Source organism: Aythya marila (assembly GCF_965140915.1).
Source record: "Aythya marila genome assembly, chromosome: 34".
In the NCBI taxonomy this organism is placed as follows: domain Eukaryota; kingdom Metazoa; phylum Chordata; class Aves; order Anseriformes; family Anatidae; genus Aythya; species Aythya marila.
This window is the reverse complement of record NC_139075.1, coordinates 379,737-406,987: the sequence shown is the minus strand read 5'-3', so window position 1 is coordinate 406,987 and position 27,251 is coordinate 379,737. Positions and strand designations below refer to the sequence as shown.

At 45.4% G+C, this 27,251-nt stretch overlaps 2 protein-coding genes across 2 annotated transcripts; both read right to left on the bottom strand.

Annotated features, from left to right (window-relative positions):
• Positions 1–612: 612 nt before the first annotated feature.
• Positions 613–7,092, bottom strand: LOC309889297 (soluble scavenger receptor cysteine-rich domain-containing protein SSC5D-like). The gene is made up of 7 exons (XM_082782064.1): positions 6,966–7,092; positions 5,317–5,343; positions 4,214–4,540; positions 3,447–3,776; positions 2,750–3,079; positions 1,808–2,137; positions 613–909 (listed from the first exon to the last, which is right to left on the bottom strand). Exons 1-7 carry the CDS (start codon positions 7,063–7,065, stop codon positions 875–877), a joined length of 1,479 nt encoding a protein of 492 aa, XP_082638190.1. The 5' UTR covers positions 7,066–7,092; the 3' UTR covers positions 613–874.
• Positions 7,093–10,824: 3,732 nt separating this feature from the next.
• LOC309889298 (sulfotransferase 2B1-like) lies at positions 10,825–26,221 on the bottom strand. Its single transcript, XM_082782065.1, has 9 exons — positions 26,169–26,221; positions 20,960–21,145; positions 15,711–15,871; positions 15,246–15,420; positions 14,468–14,676; positions 13,963–14,089; positions 13,511–13,605; positions 13,243–13,423; positions 10,825–12,989 (listed from the first exon to the last, which is right to left on the bottom strand). The coding sequence occupies exons 4-9, from the start codon at positions 15,379–15,381 to the stop codon at positions 12,874–12,876; spliced, it is 864 nt and encodes a 287-aa protein (XP_082638191.1). The 5' UTR covers positions 15,382–15,420; positions 15,711–15,871; positions 20,960–21,145; positions 26,169–26,221; the 3' UTR covers positions 10,825–12,873.
• Positions 26,222–27,251: the final 1,030 nt, after the last annotated feature.

Below are 27,251 nucleotides of genomic sequence, written 5' to 3'. Positions count from 1 at the left end.
CCATACCAGCCACTATGAAGGAAATTAACACTATCCCAAAGAAAACTGGGATATACAGTCATCTCTCCTGTCCATAACAACAGCTTGAGTTTGCTGACCAACTTGGAGACACCCAATGTCAATACTGAGATGAAGACCTTAGTGCTTTGCTTTGCTGGGACAAAGCATTTGCATGGTACTGATGGGCACAAAGCATATTGCTTTTTGGAAAGCAACAAATCAGACACACACATACACAAAAATATGTTAGAGCCTAAGCCTTGATTGGACATCCCCAGAAAGTGCCAGTTTTGGCTTTTAGGAAGAGTGAGAGAGGAAAAAGGGTGTGTCCTCCTCTATGGGGTCAGTTTCCTTGGGCCCCTCTTAGGAGGGGCAGACAAACCTACAAAACTAAACTTATGCTGTTCAATGTCCAATACCCTTTCCAAGGCTTTTATGGTTGTCTTTCTTACCAGTCAGAATACCAGTGAAAACACATGCTTCTCAGCAGATATCTTACAAATACTTTCATAAACTTGGTATAAATATTCATCATGTAGGATAAACAGCTCCTTGACAGATATATGCTCAGGCAGCAGAGGTCCATAAGCAATTTATGAGACAGACAGAATATCAGTTTTAGAGGAAATTTATTGATACTTTTTGATCCCAATTTTCAGTGGGAAAACATTTTGAGATGTGTTTTCTATCAATGTATTTATAAACAAACTTGTAGATCACTCAACGGACGAGAGAATGGTTTTGCCAAAACTTGAATTCTGTTAAGGCACGCTGGTGGTTCTTTAGCATCCCAAATATTCTCTTTCTCAGCTGAATCTTACTGGCCCTTCTCCTGTGGCAAGGTGAGCATGGTCTGGTGGGGTCAGCACGGCATTCACGATGTTTCCGGCTCCTCCAGATTCTTGTTAACTGCAGAGAAAGGGAAAAATGAAATCTGCTGTCAGGAATTCTGCACCAGAATTGGCACCCAGAAGTGACATGGATTCTGCTCTAGAAGAAGGTCTTCGTGTTAGGTTATACTGATATATTTGGGTCTATTAGCGAAGAATACTGTGGACACCAGAGCCTTGGACTGGCCCCTCTGGAAGTTAGGTTATGGCTGCACAAAGACCAAGCTCTCACCCTGATGCAAAATTCACTGCTTGCTCCAGAGGACTGCAGCATGTAGTCCTGGCAGAACAAGTCCTGCCAACACCCTACAGCCCTTTTCCTCCATAACAAAACCAACCAAAAACCCCCAAGGATTCCTTCCTTCACCTATGCAGGGCCTGTCCAGCCTTCTCTTCCAGGAAACAGAGCATGAGAAGTGAGGAGTTAAACTCACAGAGGTTTCAGAGAGTTAAACTTAGATATTTCTTGAGTACAGATGATAGAGAGGTGTCTCTCCCTAGACATGGTTCCAGCTGTCCTCCTCCTGCCCTCCACAGATGTTTGTCATTACCTCCTATTCCAAAAACTGTTCTACCTTCCCTTTTGCTGCCCATTAGGAACCTTGCCCTATACAAAACTCCCTTGTAAGCATCTCTCCATCAGAACCCATCCCATAGTCAGACTGTCATTGGTGTGTTTGTCTGTGCCCTGCTAATCACATCTAACCCACCACATCCACCCTAATCAGATGTTCCGTATTCCTTAGGGCACCCTGCTTCACTCATTTCCCTGCCTCCAACAGCATCTTCCCGAGAGCAAGAGCCTTCCTGCCTTGTGATTTCCATTATGTCCCATCCAGTCCAGCCTGCTGGCTTTGCCAGAACTGCTTGACCCTGTCCCCTCATCAGTTCACGTGTCACAGTAATGGGTGGCTTACATGCACAGACAACATCAGCATCCTCTCCATGATAGCAGTCGTGTTGACCCCATGGCCTGGCCTGACAGTCAAAGATGCTTTCTTCTGTCCCCGTGCAGTTCACATCATCCAGCCAGATGACGTCCGGCCCTCGGCCGTAGCGGGCACCTCCCAGGGCTGACAGTGGTGACCCACAGCCCACCTGCTTGCACACCACTTTGGCATCCTCCATGTCCCAGTGGTCATCACACACGCTGCCCCACCGATTCTCATGGAGTACCTCAACTCTTCCAGCACACTTGTTTGGGCCATCCACAAGCCGGACTGGTCCAGTCTCAGGAACGTCTACCTCTGCACAAATGCCAAAAAAAAAATGTTAAGGGAGCATCCTATGTGCCCCATTCCCTGTGGAAAGTATGCCTGCTCAACACGGGCTCAGGTGCCCCTGAGCACAATGAAGATATGCCATCAGCGTTCTTCTAATGACACCTGAGCTTTCTGGGGTGGGAGGAAGGACAGAAAACAAACAAACAAATAAAAGCAAAAAAAAAAAAAAAAAAAAAATAAGAGGCTGTAGGAAAAGGGCAGGAGGAAGTTTTTCTGGTCTTCATGGACAGCTTCAGGCTCTACTGGGTATCTGGTTTGAGGAGTCTGTTGATCATAACCACCCTGCAGGACAGAGGTGAGACAAGGGACCACAGTGTAGGAGAGAATTTAATGCAACACTGGCACAGCTACATCAGTGTGTCACCACTGGTCACCCCTGCTCTGCATCACAGGGCTGGGACCCAGTGATGGGATGAGTTCCTCAGCTGTGTCCCCCTGTTTCCACTAGAAAACATACACAGAGGTGCACTGCCCCTTTCACAGGGGCTTGGGATGATATCTGATTCAAGTTTATATACAGTGGGATCTGTCATCCTACTGCCCACCACATGCAGGGGAGGGCTCAGAGGTGGTTACCTGAGCACACCACACTGGCATCTTCCACGTGGTTGCAGGTATTCTCTCCCCATGGCTTGGTTTCACATTCAGTGATAGACCCTTCTGTTCCTGTGCAGTTCACATCAGTCAGCCATATCTGGCCCTTCCCTTCTCCGTATTTTGACTCTGGGAGGGCTGATAGTGCTGTTCCACAGCCCAGCTGCTTGCACACAACCTTTGCTTCCCTTAAATCCCAGCCGTCATCACACACAGTCCCCCAGACATCATTGTGAAGAACCTCGACTCTCCCAGTGCAGCGGTTTGGGCCATCCACCAGGCGGACTGAGGTGGAGATGGTAATCCCTGATTCTGCAGAGACATCCAGAGAGGGCATGCTCAGGAAGGCAGAAGGCTGTGCACTCATACCTTGGTAGCCCCCCCCCCCGCATAACCTCTCCCTCCCACACTCATGGACATGGTCCATGCTCTTGTGCATGGTCTTAACCTCAAGCCTGAACTGGAGAAAAATGACCACAGAACACCCCAGTGAGCAGACAGGAGAAAACCTTCCAGACTGGAGCCCTCTTTTAGGGTGTAAGGACCCCAAACCACCAGCAACACCAATACAGTAGGTGAGTGCTTTGTGTTAAGTCCTAGTTCCTGTTCATGATTGTATCCACACTTGTAAGTGCACCCCAACACATAGCTGGAAAAAGTTGGAGGATGCAAGGATTACCTGAACAGATTGCACTGGCATCTTCCCCGTGGTAACAGTTGTGATCTCCCCATGGCCTCGCCTGACATTCAGAGAGATCAGCTTCTACCCCCGTGCAGTTCACATCATCCAGCCAAATGGTGTCAAAGCCTCGTCCAAATTTGGCTCCAATGGGGGCCAGCACTGCATCCCCACAACCCAGCTGTTTGCACACAACTTGGGCATCTTTTATGTCCCAGTCATCATGGCACACGCTGCCCCACTGCTCTTCATGAAGCACCTCAACTCTCCCAGCACATCGGTCTGGGCCTCCCACCAGACGGACAGGCCCTGGCTCAGGTATGTCAGTTCCTAAAAATCAACAAAGAAAAAAAAAAAAAAAACAGAGAGAAGTTTTAGAGAAGTATCTGTGCCCTTGATCACCTGGAGAAAACAGAATCTCCCATGATACACCAAAATTCTCTACTCACCCCTAACACCTATACCTATCAACAGCTCCCTTCCTACCTTCTGGCTTAAGAAGAAAGGTTGACGAAAGAAAAGAAAAAAAAAAAAAAGAAAAGGAAAAAAAATGCATAGAAGGTGTTAGGAGAGGGATCAGACTGTCTGTGTTTAATCCCAGCTCTGTTGGACTTACGATGCAGCTTCTCTGGGTCAAAGTGGATAGGGAGATGGAGCTCAACAAAGTCACTCTGCATCCCTAACCTCCTAGTTGGACGAGTCAGAAATTGTGCCATAGCTTACAGAAGGGACAATGTGGCATAAAATTGAAGACATCTGGAATTTACCTGAGCACTCCACGCTGGCATCTTCCACATGGTTGCAGGTGTTCTCTCCCCACGGTTTTGCTTTGCATTCAGTGAGGGACCCTTCTGTGCCTTTGCAGTTCATGTCACTCAGCCAGATCTGGCCCTTCCCTTCTCCGTATTTTGACTCGTGGGGGGCTGACAGTGCCGTTCCACAGCCCAGATGCCTGCACACCACCCTGGCCTCTCGTAAATCCCAGCCATCATCACACACAGTCCCCCAGGTATCCTTGTGAAGCACCTCGACTCTCCCAGAGCAGCTGTTTGGGCCATCCACCAGACGGATCTCAAGTTTGGTTGTGTCTGCATCTTCAGAGAAGAACAAACACCCCAGGGTGAAGATAGGGAATGAGAAAGAGGGCTGTTCCTCCCCAGAAGGCTGTCCTTATTGCCAGACCAGGGGGAACAAAAGCCTGGTGTATCCTAGTATCCGAGATCTTTGGTGTCTAGGAACCTGGTTTTGAGTTGGGAATGGCCAAATGCTGCAGGTGCCTTTGTGACCAAAAGTCCATTTTGAGAAACAAATTGCAGGGTTCATTTTCAACCATAATTGGAGAAGTGTAGCCACCCCAAAACTACCCCAACATTCTTTTTCTGTCTGAGTTTGCCCGTGGTTAAGGCCAATGTCTCCCAACCGACACTGCTACAAGGCACTGGGATAGCAGAAGGGAAGAGAGAATTGAGAAGTTTTCACCCTTTCCCTGGAAAAGCTTTCAGGACTGGAAAGGATTGTCTCTGTGATTCAGTCCTCCTCCAGTTATTAAACTCACAAGGCCACAAAATCTGTCTCAAAATCTGTCTCAAAATCTGTCTCAAAATCTGTCTCAGCCCCAGTTACCAGTCCCCTAATCACAATACCTGCCACCCCTATATCAAGAACTGAGTATCTCTAGACACCATCACCCCTTTGCATGGATCTGGGGAACTCCAGTGGGAATAATTCAGTGACTGGAAAGTACAGGGGTCTAAAATATGGAACACCTTCATATTGGCTTATATAGGTCAAGGGGACACCAGGCATTCATGTAACTGAGAACAGACTCCAATATTTATGACCCATGATCCACTCTACTACAAATACTGACCTGCCAGCAGGACTCCTGTGAGGGAAGCTGAAATAGAAGAAATACAGGAAGTTAGTCTGAATCAGCTCTGCAAAGTGCAGAGATTCAGGGCAGCAAAACACCAGACAGGAGGCAAGACCCTGTGAGCTCTGCTAAAGCCCATCATTGTTCTCAGCCTCTCAAATCCTGCTGTCAATGGGTTTTGCTCATTTTAGAGCATTTGTGTTAAAGAGTTCAGATAAGGAGAGAAAATGTGGAGAGAAATATATATATGTGTGTGTGTGTGTGTGTACTGGGAAAAAATTATTTGGGCAGATAATGTGAAAATATAATAAGAGATCAGCTGAGACTCATCTTGTCCATACTTGGTGATCTGAAATTCTTTGTGCAGACTGATTAAATTACCTAGGCTCCTGTAATAATCAGCAGAAAGATCTGAGTTGTGGCTGAAGCACAGACAGCTCATCCTAAGACTGGAGCCAGAGCAGGTCGAACTGCATCTGGATGTGTTTGTCTCTCCCTAGAGGCTCTGGATAGGCACACAGATCTCAGCAAAAGCCAGGCAAGAGGTGCACATCTGGATGAAACTGCTGAAAATCTGATAAGCTGCAAGTGCCACAGCATTGCTTCCTTTTTTTGTAAGGACTAGACCCATTAAAGAGGCATTGCTGCTTCTGAACTTCAGGTAGACACTGGACAAAACTAACTCCAGGGCTACTGCCAGGCCTGTAGACATTAATGGTAAGAATGATATGCAATTGGGACAGTTATGGGCCAAAGAATGGGGCTGTGCAAAAAAAGCGTCTTCAAGATAGAAATCTGTGAAGAGTGGTATTGCTGCCCAGAGGCTTCTTCTGGGGATTAATTAGAGGCTGAGGCAAAGTTGGGAAGGGAAAGCTTGCCAGAATCTGTTTGTCCTGGAAACTCAGGAAAAGAAGACTTTGTACTCACTGTAGAAGGTCAGAAGCAAAAAAGAGCTCAACACAAACAACAGTTTATGCTCCTACATGTAACAGCCTGGCAAGGTCCCAAGCACTGACCAACAACTTCAGGCAAGGGCAGAATTGCTGACACCAGAAGTGGCATTAGCACTATTGCCCAGGTAAGTGTTTTTACTACTCACTTTTTTTTAGCTACTTTTAAAATTCATAATTACTTCCTTCTCTCTCTAAATTCCAGTTACATTCAGATAGCTTATCATCTTCAGTGCCTATCCACATACTGCAACCACAGATCATCCCCTGCCCATTGCTACCAGGTCTGGTCCCATCCCTGACACATGGAAACCCGCAAAGCCTGGGGAACCACAGGGCAGAAACAAGGGCACCCATTTTGTGCAGTGCTGTCTTATCTCATAAGGGTTGGGATTCAGTTCCTGAACGAGACACTTAAGTGTCTAGGTATTGGTGTTAGATGGGTCATCATCCGGCTGTCCACCTGTGGCTGTCTGAGATGCCAGAGGGGATCCAAGTCACCAATTGCAGCCCTGGTAGTCTAGAGAGGGATTCAGCTCACTGCAAAGTAGACACCACCAATTGCATTTCACTTCCCTGCAATGTCACATAAGTTTTGTGCTATGGACTATGGAAGAAGCAATGATGGAAGGGAAAGACTGTTGGTAAAGTTATGACAAGCCAAAAGTGGAGAGAAAAGAATCCCACCTCACTTACCCCAGAGGCATGCCAGGAGGACGAACCTCATGTTGGTAGCAGGGAGAAACGTGTGCTCTGTGTCTCCACGGGAGAGGAGGGCAGGGAAGAGGCAGGACATGCACCCAAGGGACAGGGTATTTGAGAAGTCCCCATGGAGCTGGCTCCTCCCCTCCATCCCAAAACCTCCCTCTGTGCCCCATGGCAGGTGTTCAGCAAAGTGCAAGAAGCCAAGGGGCTCTGCTGGGAAGTGACCCTTGTGCCATAAGTGTCACGTAAGCCGTAAGCCATAGGATTGTGAAACTGGGCTGTTTCGGGAATTTGCTGAGCAAAAATGTCCTCTCAGTTCAGATCTTTCTGGACCACTGATGGCAAGGATAGGGGCACCTGGTGTTTTGCAACTCATCTTCCAGGACTGGCTTCAGGCAGGAATAGGGTACTAATATATATGGGAAAACTAAATTTATCCCTTGGCACTAGTTCAGCAAGGGAGTCTGTTAAAAAAAAAAAAAAAAAAAAAAAAAAAAAAAAAAAAAAACCTTTTCCCAGTGCTGAAAGCAGTGGCTTTATCCTAAGATGAGATTTTTTTTTTCCCTTTTTCTCCTATGTTTGTTCCAAAGAAAACTTTGTGCAATATTGTTTTAATATTTGTCTGTGTTCACAGTTTAGTTAATTTTTCTGTCAGTGTGATTACTTCTCCTAGTCTTGACAATGTCAGATACAGAAGCAGCAGGATGCTCTGTTGCTGGCAATGAAAGCCAAGCTCCCAGATCCCCTGTGAAGTTGGATCACCCAGACAGTCACATGCCCAAGCATAGAAATGATGCTACAGGGATATGATGCTGCTGCTATCATGTGTGGGATCTACTTCATACCAACTTCTTGCACTCAGATAACTTTCATGCTCAGCAGAGCTCATCAAGCACTCCTAGGAGGTGATTGCATTCATTTTTTGGACTCAGACACCAGTATTGAAGATGTCTAAGCAGGGAAATGCCATCAGGCTGTCTGAGGAGGTGGATATGCCAAAAGGAGAGTGATAGATAGGAGAATCACACTGCACCCTCCACTGCTGTACAAGAGGGGCTCAGAAAATACTCCTTGCATTTAGATGAGCAACATGTGTGGTTGACCAGTATGACCATTGCTCAGCATCATCCCTAGGAACCCCAGAGATGGGTACAGAATAGCTCAGCTGAACACACAGAAAATATTACTGCTGAAAATACATACAGATGTCTTTAACCCCAGTGAAAAAGCTTGGTGAAAAAGCTGCAGATTTTGTGCATCTTTGATATACTCCTCTGCTTAGACTGTGCAACCCAGGGACTATTTGCAACACCCCTCTGTCTTCCCCAAGCCAAGGAAGAGAGTGAAGCTGAGATAGCCTCTGGAAATGACAGACAAGGAGAGAAAATCTCTGGCAGAAATGGAGTGTAGGAATGGGTGACGACTCACAGGGAATGCAAATGAACGTAGAGCTAGCAAATCCTTTCATTGCAACAGCATGTCTAGAGGATGAAAAGTGGAGGTAATAGACCAGAAAAGCAGGCCTGAATTAGTATAAATCTCAAGCTACCTGGGTCACGACTCTCAGTTGCAGACATGCATCAGTACAAATTTTATTCAGATTTTATTAATACATTTAATATCAAAGCTGTGTGTGGTGAAAGAGAGCATTGCATCCAACTCAGAGTAGCTGAGTTTCATATCCTATTGTCTGAAGACTGTTCGCATCCATCTGCTTAGTTTCGGGGTTTGTCCATCAAGCAGACTTTTTACCCTCTCCATCTTTGCCCTGTTTTCTATGTTCTGATAGCAGTTGCTGCCTCACTCATGGTCTATCTCAAGCAGGCCAGCATCTGGCTAACACCTTTATCAAAGACTGATGCCTACACCCAGACACTGATGTGTGGCAGAGACCCCAGAGCCCATGGGAAGATAAAAGTGTCACACACATTACTCGTAAATGAGAACCCTTGTTATAGAAGTCTCAGATGAGGTTTGTGTGTTTTTTTGTTTTGTTTTGTTTTGTTTTGTTTTCACAACACCCATATGTTACTGATCTGCAGCCTGTTGTGCTTTGATACTGATCCTTAGGTTCTGTCTGTCTGTGTTGGCCAGTAATTCCCGATTTGTATTTGTACAGTTGATTGCTCACTTGATAGCTAAACTCAACAAACCTGTGTTCACTGATAACTCCTAGAATGTTATCTACTAGGTGACTACAAATAGAAGTATTGGCTCTTTGCTCCGTATTTTTCCAGGAACTGAACTTAGACTAAATCTTCTAAAATACACTGGGGTTGCTTCCTTCCTTTCTTCCCAGCCTCCCTTCCTTCTTTCCACCCTTTCTTCTTTCCTATCATGATCATATTTTTTCTCTCATTCATCCATTTATTCATTCATTCATTCCTAAGCATACACACCAGGTCAAACCAGCCAGTTACCTGGAATCTCCCCCATCTCACAAGTATTGTTGATGACGATCATTGCCATTTCACAAAAATATTAAAGGGTTATTTTTGAAAGGATTGGGATTTCAAATTAGGATTAAAATATCTGTCTTTCCTGGGTGTACACCCAGTATTTCAACTTGATTTCCACCTTTATTGTTACTTGTAATTATTTTAGCCCTGTCAAAATAGTAAATATTTTAGTAAGAATGGAAGAAAGTGCGAAAAAATTAAACACTTGTATACACTTTCACTAGCTTCTCTTCTTCTCTGCATTGCTGGTAAACTCTTTCCTTACTCTTTCCCTTGTTGCAGATGTGATTACGCAATGTATTCTTATTACCTGATATAACCTTTGATCTATGTATTTCATTTTGGACTGTTGGCTTTTTAATTATGACCCAATAAGCCATTCTGTCATATTCTCTCCTTAGTAATTTGGTGTGATTTTGTTCTTCTGGATGATTTTTTCCTGAACACTGTATCCCTATCAATCCTATCAGCCTCTGTCCCAGAGCAGCCCCCACAACCCTGGCCAGCCCCCCATATTAATTGTTCAGCATGATGCCATATGGTATGGAATACCCCTTTGGCCAGTTTGGGTCAGCTGTCCTGGTTCTGTCCTCTCCCAGTTCCTGCTGCACCCCCAGCCTAGCCCTACATCTCTAACTCCTCTGGTTTATTCTAATTTAGTTAGTATAGAGACATTTTTTCAGACCCCTTCCTTACTGGCTAGAGAGGCTGGAATTCCTCTGTGCTGCTCTTCAGGTGAAGGAAGCAGCTGTACCCCTCTCTACAACTTACCAAAGATCTTGGGAGTGCGTAGAGGTCCCTGCTGACTGGAAGCTAGGCAATGTTACACCGAGCCATAAAAAGGGCATGAGAGAAGACCCAGGAAACTACAGACATGTTAGTTTGACCTCCATCCTGGAAAAGTTGTGCAGAAGACTGTCCTGGGAGTTATTGAATGACATTAAGGAACAAAGCTGTTATCAGGCAGAGTCAACATGAGTCATCAAGGGAAAATCCTGCTTTAGTAGATCAATCTCCTTCTATGACAAGGCCAACCAATATATATATATATATTTATTTATTTTTTTGTCAAAAAAAAATATATATATATATATATATATTTGATATGCGTTAAACGCAGCATAGCCAGCTGGCAAAAAGAGGTGATTCTCCCACAGGAGAGGCTGTGGACACTTGGGTTGTCTAGTTTGAAGACAAGAAGGCCAAGAGACAACCTCATTGCTCTCTGCAGCTTCCTGAGGAAGGGACACACGGAGTGAAGTGTCAGCCTCTTCTCCCTAGAAGCTGATGATAGGATTCATGGGAATGGCACAAAGCTGCAGCAGGGGAGGTTCAGACTAGATATTAGGAAAAAATTCTTTGCTGTGAGGGTGGTCAGTACTGGAATAAGCTTTCTAGAGGGGTGGTTGACGCCTCATGACTGTCAGTGTTCAAAAGTGATGTGTTTTAATCCAGTAGGCAGCTCAGCACCAAAAAACTGCTTGCTCACTCTCTACCAGAAGAGTCTTTTACCAGGACAGGTAAAAGTGCAAGAACTCACAGGTTGAGAAAAGGACAGTTGACTAGATAAAGAAAAAGCTTTGTATGCAAGCAACGCAGAAGAATGAATTAATTTACTCCTACCCATCAGTGGGCAGGTGTTCAGACACATCACATAAAGCAGGGCTCATCGTGTGTAACTTACTTGGGAAGACAAACACCATCCCTCCAAGTGTCGCCTTCTCCTCCTTCTTTACGCTAGCTTTTACTGCTGAACATGGTATAGGATACCCCTTTGGCCATTTGGGGTCAGCTGTTCTGGTTCTGTCCTCTCCCAGCTCCTTGTGCACCCCCAGCCTCCTTACTTTCAGGACAGCATGAGAAGCTGAAATGTCCTTGACTCTGTGCAAGCACTGCTCTGCGACAACTAAAACACTGGTGTGTCATCACCACTATCTTCATCAAAAATCCAAAACCCAGTATCATACAAGTCTCTGTGTAAATAAATTATCTCTATGACAGCCAAAACCATGGCAAGAGGTGTTTGGATAATGCTGTTTAACATTTAGTTTACCCTGAAGTGCCTTGGCAGTTTGACTTGATCATCTTGATCATCAGTGCTCATGCTATCTTTCAATAATATCACCACTTTCTCAGACATGCCAGGATAAAGCTACTGTATCATTGACGTTCTTACAGTGAGAACTCAGCCATTTGTCCTTTTGTCATCAGACCTACTGCATTGGATGTTTTTCACAGTGCTTTACCAGGAGATGCTCTTTGCCTTTTTTAGGTGTAAGGATAGATGTGCTGTGTTTTTCAGATCAAAATGTTTGAAATAAAGGGATCTTTTTCACGGCTGCCAGAGTTATTTTATATAGGAAGAAGATCAGATGTGTTGGGTGTACCGGGGAGTGACAGGGAAGTGTGTGCAGAGGGAGTCAGAGCTGGCCAGAATAGTGCTAGAGCTTTGAGAGGCAAAAGCAGTTTGCTACAGCTCTGCTAAGCTCATCTGGGACAGGCTCTGGTGTGAGCAAAGCTGTGCTCTGGTTTTCCCTGGGGAAAACAAGTGGGTCAGTCTAGCAGAGAGGGTTGGGCAGGATTAGTGTGCATGTTTTTACGACAGAGTGAACAGGTGAGAACTGAATCAAGTGTAAAAAGATATCTAATTTGAGACCTGATATCTGTGCCCCACTGCAAGGTAGGATTTATAACTGCAGCTGGTTGATCTGAGGTGAGATGTAAGGGTATAAAAACGTGAAGGATGCTCTCCGTGTGTCTGAGGAGATGCATACAAGTGAAGTGTACTCGCTTTGCATTCTCCCTCCAGAGGCTATAAAAGCACCTAGCACTTGCCCTGAGCATATATTAGTTCCTACCTGTTAATGAGGGCCCTGCATTTAGGAGTGAGTTAGGGGGAGAAAGGGTAACCATGAACTGAACTTTTTTGCTAAAACAGCTCTATTTGTTCTATTTTCTTTGAGCTCTTCTCCTGCTGGAAAAGGAGTCTGAGTAACTGAACCTTGAAGTAAGAGACCACAGTGCATTCAGTGAGAAGTCCCAGGGAAACATCTTAGCTGGCTGAAGCTACTGAAAAAGCTGACCTGATCTGTGCTCCATGGATAGGACATGTTTCACCTGTGTACTTTCAGGGGTGTGCTACCCTCCTCTAGCAGCAGGAGAGTAACAAGTTGGAGGGCAGGGAGATGTGTCCTACCCCAGAGGGTGCCCAGAGCTTATCTCAAGGCTAAAAAAGGTCAAGAGATGGAACAGACAAGAGAGGTACAACTCAGGAGGTTCAATCCCCAAGCAGAAGGGGTGCAAATTAACTGCTTGTACGCCGAGGTTTAGAGACGTTTGTATCCCTGGGTCCAAGGCAGTGGCAGAAAAGAGACAGGTAACCCTGGTGCCAATAGCTGGTTTATATCCAGTGCTCAGCTGGCTTCAGTTAGGTCTGGATCCTAATGTCTGTCCCACGGAAAGGCCATGTTCAGGCCCTGCATCCTGTCCTGATAGATCCTGTCAAAGGTCTCACTCTGTGCCACTGTGAAATGGTTCTTCCAGTCCCCGCAGATGCCTGTGGAAGGAACATTTCGATCTCAGAGCACATCCCAGTGCACAGCCCCCCTTTCTGCTCAAAGGCACAGGCACAACCCCTGGGTCCAGTTACCACCCTGAGGGGCTGTCCAAAATGAGATATGTTCCCCATGGACACCATTCTACACTCCCAAATGCAGGTGCTGTGGCCCTCCAGACACCCTCTGTCTGTCTGTCCCCCTGGGGACACCAAAGCCCCACTGCTTCACCCTCCATGGGCCCACCCTGCTCACCCTTCCTCAGAAACTGTCCCTTAGTCTGGTCCATGATGTCTGCAGGGAGCAGGACAGAGCTGCACATGGGGTTCTCCCTCATGGCTGAGAAGGAGGCATTTCGAACTACCGAGGAGACAGCAGCATCATCTAAATCCTGTCCCAAGAACTGGCAGATGCGTCTCACACTGCCTTGCAGGTCCTGGGGGAACAGATGGAGCCTGTTAGCACCCAGGGGCTTGTGACACATCAGCATATTTGGAGCTGGTGGGTCCGCCAAGGTCTCTACCTGTTTCAGCTCTTCGTAGGTGATGAAGAAGAAGTTTTCCTGGTCCTTCATCTCCATCCAGCCTTGGACGTGTTCAAACCAGGAGCCATGGGGCACTGATGAGAGACAAAAGGCAGAAGGGGCATGGGTCAGATCCTGCCAGGGTTTTATAGGGTTTGCTGACCACGACTTCCTGAAGACATCTGAACCCTGTAGAAGAAGGCAGGGAAATGGAATTTCCATCTGTTTCAGAGCCCAGCAGAGCTTTGTGGGCCTGTGGGCCTCTCTCCAGAAGTATTTTTGTGTTTGTTTTTTGTTTTTTTTTTTTTTCTTCCTGAGCCATTCACCCCTCTTCTGGGGGAAGCTCGGCTTCACAGCCATCATCAGTGGACCATAGGAAAAGAGCCCTGAGTCAGAGGTGATGAGAGACCCACACACACAAATGCTCTGAGCAAGCCACAAACCACACTCACGCTCTCCATTGAGAAAGTCCCTCAGGAACTGGTCAAAGGATGTGGGGTCCTCATAGCTGCTGCACATCTTGGAGAAGTAGTAGTAGGAGACAACGACATCTCGAGGATCCCGTAGGGTGTAAATAACCTGGGGTAGAGTGCATACAGGAGTGAGACACTCCTACTAAGGGAAGGCAAATTGCTGGCACTGTCACTGGCTCTGTAAATTGAGGGGTCTGGCACAGAAGGATCAACGCTGTGCTCCATCACACAGACCTTGGGCAGGGGTCCATGAACACACTAGTTCCCTAGAGTCATCGGAGCTTCCCCAGAATATCCAAAGATGCAAGATGTGAGACAGGGGGTTGCATATTTCCATCTGGGGGGTGTGTAGGACTCCCACCCTAGGCCAACACCAAAGTTCTCACTCCCCAAGGCCTCCTTACCCCAAGATTTCCCCGATCATGGGCAGTGGCCCTCCCAGCCTCCCAGTCCCCTTCAAGCTCTGCGTGGGTGCCCGTCCCACCTTGGCAGTGGAATGGGAGAAAGACTTGGGGAAGATGTGCCTAGGGAGGTGGCAAGTCAGCAGACGAGGTGAGGGGTAGCTGAGGGCTGCCTCCAGGCCCAGACGGGTGGAGAACCAAGGCATGCGGTCCGAATTGAGGATGGTTTGGCTCCAGCTGGGGTGGCCACGGCTGCGAATGAGGCTCAAGATCTCGGTCATCCACACAGTGCCTGCCAGGGATAGCAGAGATGCAGGGACTTGCCCAGGGGGTTGGGATGGGTGGACCTCACTGGCACCCTCATCACCAAGGCTGTGCTCCCTAGGAAAAGGTTCTCCCTTGCCTGTGCGAAATCACTGTAGGGGAAGGGAAGAAGAAGCTTGAAGGAAAATGGAAGAAGGAAGAAAAGGAAGAAGGAAGAAAAGAAGCAAGAAGGAAGGAAAGGAAAGGAAAAGGAAAAGGAAAAGGAAAAGGAAAAGGAAAAGGAAAAGGAAAAGGAAAAGGAAAAGGAAAAGGAAAAGGAAAAGGAAAAGGAAAAGGAAAAGGAAAAGGAAAAGGAAAAGGAAAAGGAAAAGGAAAAGGAAAAAAAGGAAAAGGAAAAGGAAAGGAAAAGGAAATCTCACCCAAAACATTCCTGTTCCCCACCACAAGAGAAGACTCACCCTCCAAACAGCCCCTGGAGATGATTCCACAATCCCAACCTATTTTCTGCCACAGACCTTCCCCTGATACCTACAGAGCACTCCTCCAGTCTCCCCCCCACCCCTGCCCCCCCCGCCCCCTCAGCCACCCCTGCCATACCAGACTTGGGGTAGGTCACGTTGAAGACATCATCATCCCGCACCAAGAACTCGTTGTGGGCAAAACTCAAGCTGTGCTCAGAGTTGTAGGCAGGGGGGAATTTAATGCCTTTGTACGTCACGTAGTGAACTGGCATTGTGCCCAGATAGGGACGGGGCAATGCAGCTCTGCAGCCCTACACCGGGGAGGGAGAGAGACAGAGTTCTGACTCCAAGCTAGGAAACATCTTCCCACATAGCAGGCCCCAAAGAGGACCCCATCCATCCCATTTGCCAAACATCAGGGTAGGGGTGTGTTATGCAGTGACACACACTCTCTGATACTTCCTCTTGAGGATCCTACGTCAACAGCAGGTTGTCCAGATGGGGAACTGCTGGGTTATAGGGCATTTAAGAAGCCCTGGGGCTAAATTCCTGCTAATGGACCAATGTCTCTTCTTTCTCCCTTGCTGCCCCAGGTGTTTACCTGCCCTCACAGCTTGGATGGGTGTATAGCAGTTATCTTAGCAGGATCTTGGGCAGGCCAGGGAGACAGGAGGCAGCTGGAAGCCAAAAATTCCCTGTCCGGTACCCAAGACACAGCTTTACTCTGCTGCAGGAGCTGTAGGACCTCAAGGCTTCCAGGGGCTGGAGAGAGAATAAAAAGGAGAGGAAAAGTTTTCCTACCCTTGTGCTGCCGTTCTGGAGCAATGATTAACAAGCTCCAAAGTCCAGCAGCCCTCCCTTTCTTGCAGGGGGGAAGGGGGCGGGTAGAGGGGGCTGGTGTTTTGGGAGCACAGCAGAGATCAAAGCCGGTCCCCCACATCCTCTGCCCTGAACCCAGACCCCCTGCAAGAATCCCAGTTTTCTCCCATGCCCCTTTATTTTCCCATGTAACTCTCTATTTTCCTCCAAATATACTATTTAAAGCCCCCAGAAAGACCCAAGGAGTCCTACTGCAGTGCCTGCGTTTCTTACCATTTATATTTCCCACAGCCGCTTTGAAAAACCCATTCTATTCCCATGAGCTGAAGGTCCTTTCCATTATGTCAAACTATGCTGAGATTGCATCTTAAAAAATGCTGTATCCTCCAAAAGGAGGAGAATGGAGCTCAGTGCTACTCCGGAAAAGAAAAAAGGGAAAAAAAATAAATAAAAGGCAATTTAGCAAATCCACCTGTGACATTAAAAAAATAACCTGCCATGAAAAGAAGAGTTGCCTCTGCAGCAATAAAGGATGGGGTAATTCTTGGTTACTCTTCCTCTTCTTCATGAAAAACCTTCTTAACTGAACAACTGAACTACAGGGAGAGGAATAAGGGAAATTCTTTCTCCAGTGAGGCATTATATGGTGCTCCACTCCAAGGACAGGGATGTTTAATGGCCTTAATTAGAAGCAAGCAAACGCCAACCAATACTTTTAGTAAATAAGGCAGCCACATAGTCACATGTGAAATTAAAGGTATTTTCTAAATGCTACACTAGGGATGAATGCAATAAACAATTTCTTGAAGCTTTTTTTATTATTATTAAAAAAAAAAAAAAAAGGTATTTTGAAAAACTTATGTAACACAATGTTCTGATTAAGTACACTGAAAAAATAAGTTAAGTACATGGTGTGTGTGAAAAGTGCCTGAGTAGTAGCAAATATTGGCTTTGAGTGCATAGGACAGTTGTTTATAAGACAAACAACTAAAACAGCAGTTTCCCTTTTGATCACGTCCTGTTTTCAAAGCAAACAGGAGAAAAAATGGGAATTAAGAAATGTTTAAACACTTCAAAGAGGAATGTTAACTGAACACAGGCAATCAATTAACAGCAGAAGCAAGGAATGCAATTAATCCCTGGGACTACCCATCACCTTTGTTGCTCTAAACTAAGAAAAAAGTTAAATAAAACTAAAAGCTTCAAGGAAAGCCCCCCAAAAATTGCAAAAAAATATTTTTTCCTTGCAGTTCATAAGAGAATCTACCTTCTTCAGAACAGACCTAAAGAGAATCTAGCTGTCTTTTTATAATCAGCAGTTAATAAATAACTAGACTTGCCTGACTCCAGTAAGTAAATATACTAGCCTAAATGATCATTTTAAAATGGGCAATTAATGTGCTTGTAAACACCCTATCTTAGATGTACAGTTATTTAAAAAATAAGGTCATCATCTGTATTTTAGAAATATACATCTCATCATATTTAGAAGGCAGTAAAACAGTAAAAAATGTTTGGTTAGTTAAGATAGAGACAAAAATGAAAAATATGATACTAAGTTTTAGATATGTTGAAAATCATAAAATTAAAATTAAAATTAAAAAAGTAGCATAAAATCATCCATGCTACTGGGGAAAAAAAAAAAAAAAAAAAAAAAAGAGAGGATTTTAAAATGTAACCAAGTGTTTTAAGTCAAACTTTAAGGAAAAAACTGTAATTTTCAAGATTGTCAAGTAAAAATACTAATATGCAACAATTTCAAATTATGCTTGTTACAGCACAATTAACAGAAAGTAAGAAGTATTTAAAAGTATCCTGGTTTTGGCTAGGATAGAGACTATTCTCATCCTAAATCCAAAACACAGCACCATACCAGCTACTAGGAGGAAAAAATAATTCTACCCTAGCCAAAACCAGGACAAAAAGCTAAGAAAGAATTAAGGCATGCTTGTCTTTTAAAATGTAATTATGATGTATGAATAATAAATTCCTTTTTGAGCACCGAGAAAGAAGCCCCAAATGAATCCAATGAAACCTGAATTCAAAGGAAATTAAAATTATTTAAAATCAATTAAAGTCATTAATTGAAATTATTACTTTAATTTAAATTAACCTAATTAAGGTTATGATAACTGAGTGAAGTCTCATTAAAGAAAAAACATTCATGCCAAAGGGGAACAGAAGTCAAACACGCCACACTTCCGAGCAGCCTGTGCAATCACTCTGTTGCTCCAGCTCCAAAAAGACCAAATCCCTACTTGGGTGGAAATTAAAAATAAATAAGGCACCAAAATGTCAATATCAGGTTTGGAACTGAAAGGAAAAGAGATTTATTTTTTTCACAGATCTCACCTAAAGGCGATGCAGTGGTAATGCACTACCCTCTCTGGGTACCTAATGACTTGTTAATTAGATGTAGACTGCAGAAGGGAGATTTGTCTCAGCGTAAGGCAGGCTTCTGGGTCTCCTCTGGAGGCACCTAGTGGTGGTCCTGTGATAAGTGATGCTGAGCAGCAGCATGTCCAGATGGGATTATGAGGAACATCAAATGCCTGCTGCTGTGAGACATGACACTCTGCCCTTCCCCTCTGAACATAAAGGGATGCATAAAGAAATTGACATGTCTAATTCTCAGGTGCTTATAAATGCAGCCCTCCAGGCTGGTGAGCACAATAGTCCCCATTGGGATAAGCCATAAGGAAGTCCGTGTCACCATGTCATCATGTCCCCGTGTATTCCAGTTGCCCCAAACCAAGCCGTTCCCCACCTCCCAAGAAGGCAACAAAGTGAATTGCAGCACTGAGGTGTTGTCAGAGTCCAAGCAGCTTGGGGAGACATGAAGGAAAATCTCATTTTGAATGTTTGAAGCGCCTCCAAAGATCCCTTCACCTCCTCTAACTGTGCTTGTTTGCAAACCTGTTTGTTTTTGGTGTGGCTTTTCAAACAGTTCCTGCATTTCTTTTATTCCCTGCCTGGAGCAGCTCCATGCAGCCCTGTATCTCTTTGTTTGCTCTGCCTCTTGGCAAACTTAATTCAAAGAGCTGGATTATCCGTGGGTCCTTGGAATCACTTGCAGCCCTTGCAAACAATTAGGCTTACATTTCCCTGCCTTGTTCTTGTGCTGGGGAGATTGGTTTAAGAGGCTATGTTACACAGTGCAGGTAATTTTGTATTTGAGCTCTTTGAAAAGGTTTACGTAAATCCTGATGGTGATTGTCCATGCTATTGGTTTATCCTAAACCCTCTTGTACCGAAACTTTGGCATGAGGATAAAAGGTGGCAGAAGCATCTCAGAAATTTCCCAAAGCAAATGCCAAAGGACAGGTTTGGTTAGCAGAGTCGTGACCCAACAAAATGGCTTCAGGAACTGCAGATGGCAAGTGGCAGGGTCAGCCCTTCCAAGGGACAGGGGCTGGCTGCTCCTTAAAAAAACACACAGGTGTTGTTCCACTTGAGTAGCTTAGAGAAGACACTACCCAGAGAATAATCCTAAGAAGCTGTCCTAAAACACACTTTTTGCATTTATTTTGAGCTATTTTGCTTATTTAAGCATAATTTCTAAAAACTGTTGGCTGCTCTGCTAGAATGGGCAATTCATACTGACTATACAAATCACATCTTCACAGAGGATGAGCCATCTGCCAGTCTTGCTGGTGAAAAACAATCTTCATAACCCTACAGTGGAGCTGAGATGCTGCTTCCAGTGGTCAGGGCCTGCAGAGTCACAAGCACTGTGAAGGGTCTCGCCCCTTTCAGTAACTTAGATCTTGGGACTTGTATGCAGGAATTTTAATTTGTCTTTAATGTCCTTTAACAACCTCCAGAATCTCCCAGACCTTATGCAGGTGGTACAAAAAGAGAAAAGCTAGCAACAGAGGTATTAAATATTACAGAGATGGCAATGCATGCATCCATTTCAATATCACCTTTGACTTTTTTCTCTGCAGCTGAATTGACAATTTCTGCACCTGCAAGGTCTTCATGATCATAGCCCCCATACTCTCCACCAGCACCACCCCATGTACCTCCAGTCACACACTGTCATATCTTCCATATCCTCTCAAAACACTTTCCATGATTCCTGGTCTTCTCATCGCATCTGTCTGCAACAGTTCCCCAAGGTCCATCTCTCCCTCCACTCCTCCCTACCTCTCTCTGTCTCAACCTCCTCCATTCCTCAGTTTCCCTCACTTAAAATCTTTTCATGGAGTCTTCATGGATTGATGCAAACCAGGCTATGGTTCCCCCTGCTTCTCCATTTGATTCCCTGGCTCTAATTTCCTCCAAAGCTGTTGGACGAGGAGATTAATCAAAATCACTTCTAACTGTGGGACAGAAAAAAGATTTTTTCCCTCTCCTGAGCTTTCTCCTTCACTGCTACTGAATAAATGTGGCTTCAGACAGGGATTATCAGGGGGTTGGTGCTTTGTGGGTAGCAGCTGCAGCAGAAAGCAGCTCCAAATAACATACATAAGATTCCAATGAGGTTTTTTTTCCTTCTTTGGGGAGTGCTTGCTGCGCCCCTGTTCTTTTCTGACACGGGTAGCTCCTTCCCCTTGTTCCTTTCCAGGCTGTGTATCTGCAGTACAGCATCCACTCTAGGAAGGAGGCATCGAGGCAGAGCTAGGTGCAGAAGACATCTGGTTGGTACTGCTGCCAGAAGGGTTTGGTTGCAGACCGGTGCGAGTACAGCAAGGGCAACCAGCCACAAGGTACCCGCAAGGTCTCCCAAGTGGATTCAGGATGTGTCAAGTACAGCAAAAGAAAGCCAGGAGAGAGAGGAAGGGAGGAAAATAAATAAATAAATAAATAAATAAATAAATAAATAAATAAATAAAGGCAGTTTTATTTAAGCATGCCTTAATAACATATTTTTCTTTCAAAAATATAAGCATGGATTGGGAAAAATAATGCATTTAACATTGCTGAACATTATTACAGCTGACAAAAAAAAAAATCTAAACTGGTATATCAGCAAAGCCTCTCCCTATATGAAAGACTGAGGAGATATTACTTGATCTTACTTCTTACCTGCACAAGCTGAAAGTCCCTTAAATCCTGATTTCTTCCTACTGTCAGTATTTCTGTATGTCAAGCTGTGCCCCCTGCATACAGATGTGCTTCATTATCTGCGTCTGAGCTTGTTTCTTCGGTGCAGCCCATGCACTCCTCTTCCCGCACCCTGTGGTATTCAGCATTGAGAAAATAACTGGAACTCTGGGAAAGAAAAAGGAAAGAGAGACATTTGGATCAATGTAGAGATGACAGCAACTCTCCTGACACTTTGGAGGACACAATTTATGGTTTTCTAAGAATTGTGTACCTATACTTCATAAAACATGGAATAAACACATCATAAAACAGTAACAGGCATGAGTAAATAGATACCCTGAACCCTTTGGGTCCTGGGGCTGGAAGCAGCAAGGCTGGAGTCTGGTGCTTCATCTTTTTCTGTTTCGTTCCCAGGTTCTGACCCAAATTTCTTCATGGAGGGGAGTGTTATAAATGGCTCAGGATTCAAATTAGGATTAAATAAAAAAATAGGATTTATTGAAAGAATATAAAGGAATAGAGGTAAGCAAGCAGCGCTGGGTGCACCGGGAGTCTCCGCTCCACCAGGACGCACACCAGTTACATCAAGCAGCTGATTTTTATGCTCCTAGACTAATACATATTCATTATTACTTCTAAAAAAAATAGATTATTAAAATTAGCTTCCGGGGTGCAGTCCCTCCTACTGGAGCATGCGCAGTCTCCTCTGGGGTCTCTTCTGGGGGTCTCTAGGGGTCTTTCATGCTGAAGGCTCGTAGTCTTCCTCTCCCCCTTTGTACTTACTGGGCACCATGCCAAGTTTATAGAACATCCTCTTCAAGTCTTGTCTCCCAGCTGTCCTTCAGCTTCTTTCTCCTTCCTCTTTATCTCTCGGCCCCCCCTAACCAGATACCAAAGATCCACATAGTATCCCATAACAGTCACTAGTTGTTATCAGTTGTTCTGAAACTCCCAGACACACGAGTAATTAAAACATTCTTCCCCAGCCATTCACAGACACATCTATAGCAGTGTTAGAAATAGAAGTCCGGAACAACAAAAGCAAACAGGTTCATAAATTTAAGAAGTGATAAATTGACTAGAATGAGGGGGAGACTGGGACACACTGCATCTGTGGTTCAAGAATTAAATTGCCAGTGCAGGGCCCAGAGGCAGACAGGATTCAAACAGAATTGTTCTTTATGGACATGAATTGTTAAAACATTCCTCACAGGAGGGTCAAGCCTTGGTACAAGCTGCCCAGGGAAGCAGTGCAGTCCCCATCCCTGGAAATATGTAAGAATATCACTGGGCAGGGAGGATGAGCGAAATTGTTATAAGCATTAGACCAGTTTAATAGTTGCTAATCATAATGTTGATTATGATTAGCCTGTTTTCTGAACTGAGTTATATAGCACATGACTGTGCTATACATACATACTGTATGTGTTCCCTGTCTTGCTGCTTATCCTTTCCAGGTGTTGGTATAGGGTTATTATTTTAGTGTACGGTGTAACGCTGGCTTATGGTATGATAAAATTACTGATCATGAGACTAATCTGGTATTTGTACTCAGCATCGCCCCCAATTCCATAATTCAGAAACCACGTCTCAGAAGCTATTGATAATTACAACTTTTACCTTCTCTTCAGGGAGCCAATCTAGGGATTTTTCCCACTTGTTCACTCTCCCTTTCTTCTTCACCTCCCCCTTCTCCTCCAGGTGAGTTACGATAGCTCTTCAAAACTCTGAATATCCTTGGACTATGAGATTTGCAAAAAGATTTTGGTTGTCGTCCAGGTGAGCACCTTGTCACCTGGCTGCTCTGGTGCTGGGACAGCAAAGCCAATAGTCTGGAATTAGAAGGCAGGAACCAGGCAGCTGGGATCCCTTGCTAGGGAAGGGGGCATTGATAAAGCAATTGGAAGAGGAGCACAAATCTTCACCCTCTGGAGGCGTCTCCTGCTGGGCTTGAAGGAAAGGTGTCCCTTCAAAGAAGATCTTGGATGTGAAACAGGCAAGCAGACCACCATGGACAGGGGAATCTAGCCATGAGAATTTGCCATGCTGGAGGTGGTTTATGATGACCTAGACAACGAATATCTATCCAAAGATCCAGGTGAAGTCAAGTGTACAGGACCCACATGGTGGAAGTTTGTATGGAGCACACCATTATTATGTGCCAGCTCATTGACAGTAATGACCTGAAAAGACCATGAGGAACCCACAGTGGATAAATTGACTAGACTGATTCTAAGAAATTAGAAATTCTAAATTGACTGATTCTAAGAAATTTGCTGCTCCGATTTCCAGTGGGCAGTCCTCCAGACACAGAAATGAAGGTTCTGACCAGAATTAGAGGGGCTCTGCCTCCAGCCAGGGGGAGGAAAGGGACAATCAAATTTATTGGACTGTGTAGATTCAATGGCCTGGCACGTCAGATGCACAGAAGTATAAGGCTTCAGTAGACACCGGTGCACAGTGCACTGTAATGCCATCAAGATACAAAGGGCCAGAACCCATCTGTATTTATGGGCTGAGAGGGGGATCCCAGCACGTAACTGTTTTGGAGGCTGAAGTGAGTCTTTTCCCTTTGGAGAATGACCCCAGGCAGTTCTCCAAGGCCGAATTCCCAAGGATCTGGGCTCATTTCTCCCCATTTATCAGTTCAGGGTTGGGGGATAAACAGTGGAGAAAGAGCAAGAGCTGTGCTGAGATAAGATGCCCCCTGCTCCCAGCAGGTCACAGGTGTTTGTCTTTTCAGGGATGAGAGTGGAGCAGATGTTTTGGCTTCATGCATTTTTAGGGATTTTAAGGCTTCTTGCTCTATTTTCCTTCTTTGGTCTGTTTTCAGAGGGTACTTTTGGATCAGGCTGCAACTGCGCTTTTTTTTTTTTTTTTTTTTTAAAAAAAAAGGCTTTTAAATAAAAAGCAATGTGCCATAAACTCATGCAAGTTTGGTGCCTCATTCCTGCAGCGTGTCAAGGTTCACCTTCATGTGGAAAAGCTACTAAAAGAGGAAAGTCAGGGATTTTTTTCCCTGTTCTTGACCTTTTCGTCATAAAGCCAGAAGCCAAAGTATATTTAACAACATTTTAAAAAGCTATCATAACGCAGCCTGAGGTGTTTCTTTAGAAAACAATTTGTAATCTCTCAGCAACCTTAGTACATTAGATAAGACATAGATGAAAGTACATCAGCACATAAATAACCATACCAGACTTACAAGATAAGAAAAGCACAGGACTTTACGATATTATCAGTACTTTTGACCCAGGCACAACATGGATTACTTCTTAACTCATACAAACGTGACACAAAGGCTGATATGAAGTAGATCTCCATACCTAAAGAGCTTGGTGCAGAGACCTGCGTTGCATGGCACTGGGAGGCCAGGTCAGCCACATAGGTGCTGTTATTTATTATCTAAATTAGCAGAATTTACAGACCTAAAGACAAATCTGTACAGATTTGTATTTTGCTGAGGAGACAATGTCCTGTAAAACTGGAGAGCATCATGGGGAGCAGGGGCAGTAAATGAACCAAACACAGCAGAGCTAAAAACAGCTTTAGCTCAGAACAGGGTTAACTTACCCAAATTCACATAGCTGGAGTGCAGATGGCGTCAGCCAAGCCAACCACAGAAGATACCCTTGCTGTCACTGTGCCAGAAGACCTGACTCAACACAATCGATGTTGATGTCTCCCTAAGGTGAGGTGAAGTGAGTCCTGGAGGTGTACATTTCTCCCAGATGACTGCAAAGAGAATTTAGATCAAATGCTAGGACCAACCAGCAACACAGCAGCTGTCATATTCCTGTAGTCTATCCTATAGAAACATCCTGTGCCTGCCACTCCCCTGATACTGTCACACCTGTGCATCCAAAATGTTTATTGCTCTTTCTGGGAAAAATAGTAGGAACCCAGGACTATATATCAGATACATCCTTTTCCTCCCAAGTGCAGCTCACTGTGTTTTAAAAGCATATTGCAGCTTAAACTTGTTTTTAAAAACAAGGTTTGCAGTCAGCCCCTGTTTAGCAACACCTTTGCCTTCTCTTGCAAATAAGAATGGGAAATAGGGCACTGCAGAAAAGCTTCCAGTTTCCCAGGGGAAGCAGCAAAACTAAAGCAGACTCCAGTTTTCCAGGGGCACAGAGCAGGAGCTTTTGCTGAAACAGCATTTCTCCTGGGGATGGGGGATGCAACTAAAATGGGGATGCATCGCAGCTGGCTCGATAAACAGCTGCCACTGCAGAAGAGTAAACAGCTGCATTAAGCATCTGAATTGCGCCTAATTTGTCTGCTGTAAGTCCTTTCTCTTAAGCTTGGGTGTTCTGTAGTCAAGATAAATCTGGTTAGGAGTCATAGCCCTATTTCACGGAAGTCTAGAGGCAACCAGGATGTGACTGAATACAGGGACTGCTTAAAATCCCAGTCCTCCCACGGGGACACGAGTGGGCTGGCAGCACCTCACGCCTTTCCCTCTGCCACCGCTGGCATCACCATGTTCCCAGCACACAGACACCAATCTGGAGGATGCTCAGGCATGCAACAACCACCAGGAAGGGGATTTGGAGCTTCTGCCCAGTGCAGGATTGGTCCCAGCGCTGCGTTGGGCTGCACAGGCTGTTGAGACACAGGGAAAGCAGCTGTAGGCACAGGATGGCACCATCAGCCCTGGAAGGGGACCTTGGTTGTGGCCCCTGGTGCTCCCAGCTGCTGGCTTGCTGCAGCTCAGTTTGGGAAGGGCTGTCCCTGGCTCTGTGGCACCGGCTCTGCAACCCCTGGACAACGGTTTTGGTGAGAAAATGGGCCAACACTGACCTCGGACCAAAGCCCTGCCCAGTAAAAAGCTACAGAAAGTGGGGTTTTCTCCTGGGATACCTCATGCATGTGAATATGTACACGCCAAACCCATGCCCACCTGGGCTCCAGGGTCTAAAGCAGGGGTGCACACAGAAATAAGACATTTAGCACACAGAAACAGGACGTTTACTGGCAAGTTTTTACATACAGATTCACAGCTTGCTGAGAGAAGGGCTCACACATTGAGCTGCCACAATAAGACACAGAGTGACCATGCTGCCCTGCTCTATATTAATTCCAAACTTTACAGCAGTGCTTATGGAAGAATGAGCTCCCCAGCTCTGCACAGAGCCTTCAGTTTAAAGAAAAGCGTCCTAAAACAAGTATGTACAACACTTACCTGCAACGGTGCACTTTTCTTGCATTGATTTTTTTTTCTACTTTTCATCTCCTCCAAAAGGTTTCAAATTCATCCTTTCCTCAAAGTGCTGGCTTCAGTAAACTCCCCCTCCGCAAGTGCAATAGCTGCGCTGCCATCAAGCATCCTCCCTTGCTGTCTTGATGTATCTTGGTTCCAGCAGCCAGGGCTGTAGTGCACAGCAGGAGGAAATCCCATCAGGAAATCCTACAGCTGGGATTTGCTGGTGCAGCCTCCAGCAGACTTCAGGCTCAGATGAAGCCACATCCCCTGGGGACATGACCCCTCTGCCTTGCTGAGGAATGTGCTCCAGTAGCACCTTTCTGCCCAGGGGCTGCAAAGTCAAAACAGGGCCCCTGCACCTCCAGGGAGAGCTGCTGAGTTAGTATTTTTCTTTTCATTGTCCCTGTGCTGGGAGTACAAGGGATGTGAAGCAAAACAGCCGTGCCCTGAAGGCAGCCTCAGCTGTTTACCCTGCTCTGTAGAGGGGAGATGGAGGGGTTGGAAATGTTCCTGGGTCACATTAGCAAACAGCAAAACCAAAACAGCTCACCTGCAAGGACGAATCTGAGCTGGAAGGGGTGGGGGCTGAGACAAAGCCCTTAATACAGCCTTCTTAGGTGTGACCATTTACCCAGAGCTTGAGCCAAGACTCTGACAGCTTTAGGAAGCTGCCTGGTACAGCTTAAGATTCATCCTAGCCCACAGACAGCAGAAATCACCCTGGGGTTCCCAGCTGAATGTTTCAGGTGCTGAGCTGTGCAATTACAGGAAATGCGTTGGATTCCCAACAGCAGAAACCGAGCAGAAAAGGGACAAAACAAGTGGCTTGAGCAGCCGGGCTCCATCCCTTCCCTTCCACCTCAACCCTTTGCATCCTCTGACCTCCAGGTGGGAGGTTTTCAGCTGGAAGTGTGTTTGTGCCCCACGTCAATAAAAAACTATGGGAAAGCCTCTGTCTCCTATAGTGCAGCAAGAGCTGCTGAGACTTCTGAATTTGGGGGAAGGGAAGCAAGGAGGTAAAGGGAAAATACTCAAGAAATGCAAAAAAAAAAAATAATAAAA

What these genes read in the sequence shown, in the direction of transcription:
- LOC309889297 (XM_082782064.1), bottom strand. Translation starts at nt 7,065, where the DNA reads ATGTCCTGCCTCTTCCCTGCCCTCCTCTCCCGTGGAGACACAGAGCAC. An exon ending in CCTCCTGGCATGCCTCTGGG is followed by an intron (nt 5,344 to 6,965) that starts GTAAGTGAGGTG and finishes CTTCTATTTCAG; the next exon opens with CTTCCCTCACAGGAGTCCTG. An exon ending in TGCCAGTGCAATCTGTTCAG is followed by an intron (nt 3,080 to 3,446) that starts GTAATCCTTGCA and finishes ATGTCTCTGCAG; the next exon opens with AATCAGGGATTACCATCTCC.
- LOC309889298 (XM_082782065.1), bottom strand. Translation starts at nt 15,381, where the DNA reads ATGCCAGTTCACTACGTGACGTACAAAGGCATTAAATTCCCCCCTGCC. An exon ending in GGACTTTCTCAATGGAGAGC is followed by an intron (nt 13,606 to 13,962) that starts GTGAGTGTGGTT and finishes GTCTCTCATCAG; the next exon opens with TGCCCCATGGCTCCTGGTTT. An exon ending in CCTACGAAGAGCTGAAACAG is followed by an intron (nt 13,424 to 13,510) that starts GTAGAGACCTTG and finishes CTGTTCCCCCAG; the next exon opens with GACCTGCAAGGCAGTGTGAG.